The sequence below is a fragment of the Merops nubicus genome, unplaced genomic scaffold (assembly GCF_000691845.1).
Source record: "Merops nubicus isolate BGI_N331 unplaced genomic scaffold, ASM69184v1 scaffold12407, whole genome shotgun sequence".
NCBI classification, from domain to species: Eukaryota; Metazoa; Chordata; class Aves; order Coraciiformes; family Meropidae; genus Merops; species Merops nubicus.
Window position 1 is genome coordinate 22,570 of NW_008621042.1, and position 5,253 is coordinate 27,822.

A 5,253-nucleotide genomic window follows, 5' to 3' on the forward strand; every position below is an offset into this window, starting at 1 on the left:
TGCAATGTAGGATTTCATTGCCTTTTTTAGCACACTGAGGTGCTCTTGTAGTCATTCTTCACTGATACTTGGCAATCTTTGTTGTCATCTCATTTCTCAGCCCAATTTGTCTATCTTTTGCAAGAATATGAAATTGCATCAATTCAGTGCAGACCCTTTGCAAAACTCCCACTGACAGGCTCCCTCCACAGCAAGAACTGTCCACTTATTCTTAAGCTGTTTCTTATATTTTACTTGAGTTTATGCTGTCACCTCTGTGGCAGCTTAATTTCCTTAAAATCCTTTCAGAAATTTGTAGGCTGTTTGGACCAGCACCTCCCTTTTCCACATCCTTCACAATTCCTTCAAAGAAATCCAAGACACTTGCAAGGCAAAAACATCATGGCTTTTACAGAAGCCATGCCCATTCTTACTGGAGCAAATGGTATTTATCTAGGTATCCATTAGTTATGTACTTTATTATAACTTCTCATTTCTCTCATACTGACATAAGGCTAGCAAGTCCTCAGTTCCCTTGACCACCCTAAAATCTTTTTCAAACAATAGCATTGTTTGCTATAGATGAGATACAAGAATATTAACTGAATGAAAAGTGAGGGATGATGGTTCTACTTGTAATACAATTCTCATGTTCCATCTGAATGAGTTTAATGTAACGATAGCTCTAAAGTTTTAAATAATCATCAGTTTGACTTGTATGCATTTCTAAGTATAAAGAGTTGCTACAAGATGTGTAATGTCTTTAATTCTACCTTAAAGCTAAGCTTTGCTTCATATATCTTTTAAAAATAGGAAGTTTGTGATAAGATACACTTGTACTACAGCTGAATAGTGTGTTGGGTTTTTTTTTAAAGCAGAGCAAGCTTTTAAAAACCCCTATATTTAGAGTTGCATTTTGCTCACTGTTCACTTATACTTAAAACCTGACACAAAAGTTATAAAGGTTCCCCAAGGTGAATATGCTACATGTTTATATTAATAAAACCATGAGGTTATAAATATTTATATCTACACTTGTGTGTATATAATGTACATGAATTGTGGATGAAAATATTTAAGTAATGAATACATATATTCCTCCTTCATGGAGCCAGAGGTACTTAAGTTTGATAAATGCTAAACATTTTTTTAAATGAGGAAGATAAGTTCTGCAGAGATGAATTTGTGGGGTGACCATAAAATAATTTTCCATTAATATTAGATCTTTCTCCTTTTTCTTTCCTACTTTATGAGAAAGATTTCTTCAGTTAGTTGACCTAAGACCCCCAACTTAAATATATAATAAATTTGTATCCACACATTTTCACAAACAGTTGTTCTTAAAGACTGTCTGTCTTCTTAAAGATTAGAGGCATGGGCTTATGATGAATTTCCGTTAAAGGGTATCATTAGATATATTCATTTTGTTAATATTTTAGAAGTTGCATCAGAAACCAAAACATACTAAGATGGGTTTCAAAAAATAAGTGAAATTGTAAGAGAAAAAACCAACCAGCCAACCAAACAGACTTTTTAGAAATGCTGATATAAACTTGCTCACATAGTTTTATATAGCTTTTTTAGTTTTCCTACACTTAAAATGTTATGTAAACTTGGTAGCATGACACACAGCTCTATTTTGTGTGTTCATTTGTTGTTCTTGTTGAAAATGGTGATTCCTCCTCATTGCTAACAAAGATTTATCAGGAAAAAAGTGCTGAAAAATAAGAATTCAAATAAAACAGTAAAATGAATGCCCTATGATATGATCTTACTGTGTGGTATTTTGGATCTGTTTCTAGGCAGAATACATAATAAAAAAAATCAAACAGCTCAAACAGTATATAGTAGTTTTAGATTGCTTAAAGCAATATTTGTTTTACTTTGAAGCAGAATATTGCTAGTTGCTATTAGTTATGCAGAGGGTTAGTCTAAATTAATAATTTTTTTTAAAAGTTGAATGCTACCATTTGTATCTGTTCTAAATGATGAACAATTCTAATAAAAAGATTGTTAAATTTTTAGATGCCTTCTAAAATAATATGGACTAAAGCACAAGTAAAATGTAAATACCGGTGGTTCGGTTGTATTAGTGCACACCCTTTTCTTGAGATCCTAAGAGCTTTGACAAAAGGTCACTTATTGCCTTTATTAATCAACTAAAATCTCCTTTGAAAGAGTCGTGGTAGTTTAGGTACAAGCTGAGAAATAAAAATTATAACACACATTGGCAGGATGCTGCAAACATAAGATGAGGAAGATCTGAAACTCAGTTTGTGATTTTTCTGTCCAGTTACAAACTGGAAGAGCAAATGTCTGTATTTCTGGAAGATGTGGAGGAACCTTGTGGAAGTACTTTTGTGATCTAACCCTCCTGTTCTTTTCTCTAATGTGTCTATTTATTTTCTACTGCTGTCAGTAGCGGATGTATAACTGGATGGATTTTTTGCCGTATCCACTTGTTCCTATTGAGGCATTGATTTGTACAATAGTAATTGTACAAGTTGCTTATCTTTAGAACATAGAAGTTTTTTCAGGTCATTTTTCTTCATCATAGGCTGCCCACCCAATGGTAAGTCTATCATCAACCCAAGCTATATATCTGACTGTTTTCTATTATTAGTAGTATTATGATTTTACTACATCGATAATAGAACATTTACCTACACTAAAATTCTATCTCCACTTTGTAGATATATCTTAAATATCCCAAACTATCCAACTGTTCTAAAATGAATGTGAATACCTCACAACTGAGGAAGTTTCCATGTATACTGATTAATAATGATTACTTCATTGAAAGTAATGACGAAAGTAGTTATCTTCTGCTTCATGATCTTCTTCAGTTTCATGATCATATATTTCGAGATAGTCTTCTGCTTCATCGTATTCTTCTGGTGTTAAAAATCGTCGAAACACTGGAATTCTTAGCTGAGTTGACTTGTTGACATTTTGTTCACCGTAATAAATGGCTTGAATGTGGGGGAAACAAAAGAATGCATATGTGCTTATTGGAATTGTAAGCTTATTTTGGTCCACTCGTATATAGGTTAATTGCTTGGAGTTCATTGGGTCAATAGATGGACACATCAGAGTAACATTTATCACTGCAAGATAGAAAAATATTAATTAAAATAGAGACAGTAGTTATATTTAAGACCTTTGTGAAAGTGATGCTTATGTTTTGGAATTTAAAACAGAAAATATTTATGGTGTACCGTTAAAATAATTCTTCCTTGTGTTTTAAATCAGTTTTGTAAATGACAGTGATAACAATTTTGGGGTTTGCCCAAAGTATAAGGTTGTAAGGTAAAGAAAAAGTAAATATGATTGCACTGCAACTTGTAAATACTGGTTTATGTGAATGGAATATTGTCATTATTCCTTTTCTCTGTATGTTTTTTTCAATTGCCTAATTGGGAGCCATTTTCAAAGAGGTCTTAGCTTGTTGTATGAAAAAACTATACTAACTTTTACAGAAAATTGCAAATCTAAGGTATGGGGTGAAAATAAACATCCTTTCTAACTTCACTGGCTTGGTCTCAACTACCCAAGACTGTTTACACTACATCCTGAAGAAGATGAGATGATGTTCTTTCTGGACTGTAAGCTGATTAAGAGCTACCTAGCTGCCTTGGCTCCTGGGGAATACAGTATGTTTGACCTCTGGGTCAGTGCCATGTTAACTGGTTATTTCAGAAGACTAACAGCTCAAGATCACCTCTCTGCGAAGCAAGCCATCAGAGTACCTCTTGAACAACATGCAGATTTGGATGCCTGCTGAATTCTATGCTTGGTTTATACATGACCTAACTGAGAAGCTGTAAGGTGGAAGGTTCTCAAAACCAAGGAAGCAACAAAAGAGATGTTTCTGATAGTTTTTGGATGTAGGCTAAAAATTCTTAGCTCTTGCTGGTAAGGAAAACATGCCAAACTCCCCCCCTTCCCACATCCAGAGCCAATATCCACAATTTTCTTTGCTTGTGAAGAATTGCAACCATCAACATACTTTCAATGTCATTGTCTTCAAGATACAAGTGCTGCAAACTTCTTGGAATGTAGAATACTTGTTTCAATTTGTTATGTCCAAGATTAAGTTCTAGAAGGTTGGGTAGATTAAAAGTGTTGCGTGCAATGTTCTGCAGGTTATTGTGGGACATTCTTAGAGCAATGATTTTTGGAAGTCTGTTGAAATAGTTTTCTGGAATATAAGAAATCGAGTTATTCTCAAGAGAAAGATACATAAGTGACGATGGTAGATCGGGAGGCATAGTCTGTAATCTGTTGTTGCATAAATGGAGCTGCATTAAATTTTTTGTGTTTGAAAAGGGTTTTCCTTTTAGTACAGAGTCGTCAAGAAAGTTATTGCAGAGGTCAAGCATGGTTATGTTGGGTAATCCTTCCAGTGCCTCTCCAGATAACTGAGAAATCTTATTGAAACCAAGGAGGAGTCTCTCTAGAGAGCTGGGGAGTGGGAATGGAAATTCTTCTAATTCATTATGCTGTAAATGAAGTTGCACCAAGTTTGAAAGTTTGGCAAAAACACCGTGGTCAATCATAGGAGATTTAATTTTGTTGTGGCTGAGGTTAATTTCTCGTAAGAAGGTACCATTAGTGAATGGTCCTGCAGGCACAGCTTCAATATCGTTATTTTGCAGATAAAGTTGTTGGATGTGACTAGGGATATTTGGTACTGCCTTCAGCTTACGATGGTCGCAGTACATTGATAACAGAAAAGCTGGTGGACAAAAACACTCTTTGGCACACTCAACTGGAAAAGGAAAGTGAGGGACTTCAACTTGTATATTTGGATTAAAATAATATGGATGTTGATGGTCTGGCTCATCATATTCATCCTCAAAATCATAATCTTCATATTGACAAAAGACCATAGCAGCCCAGAGGAGGTGAATGATTGAGAGCGGGCTCAGAATCCCCATACTGAAGTTGGTATGTTGTATCCTGTTGATGAGAAGGAAAAATAAGTTTATTAGCTTGTCATAAAGTAAATGACATAGAAGTTTCAGTTTTAAGAATAAGCAAAATAAGCAATGTAAACTAATGTGGTTTTTTTTGCAGCGCTGTTAGTGACATTATTAGCAAAACCAGGTTTTTATCTGTATCTTCTAATAAAGCAGCCATAAACAGTTACAGGTGAATGTAGGTTTTCTTGTCTGCGGTCAGGCAAGAAAGAGCTTTCTTCTTATGCTGTGCTTGTGCCTGTTCCTGAAGGATGCCATAACAGCTAGGAATAGAAAAATATTCTAGTCTTCA

The 5,253-nt window shown here is 34.6% G+C and overlaps 1 protein-coding gene across 1 annotated transcript; it reads right to left on the reverse strand.

The window, feature by feature from the left end:
• Positions 1 to 2,772: 2,772 nt before the first annotated feature.
• Positions 2,773 to 4,919, reverse strand: OMD (osteomodulin). Its single transcript, XM_008944319.1, has 2 exons — positions 3,989 to 4,919; positions 2,773 to 3,086 (listed from the first exon to the last, which is right to left on the reverse strand). The coding sequence occupies exons 1-2, from the start codon at positions 4,917 to 4,919 to the stop codon at positions 2,773 to 2,775; spliced, it is 1,245 nt and encodes a 414-aa protein (XP_008942567.1).
• Between the last annotated feature and the right edge of the window lie 334 nt (positions 4,920 to 5,253).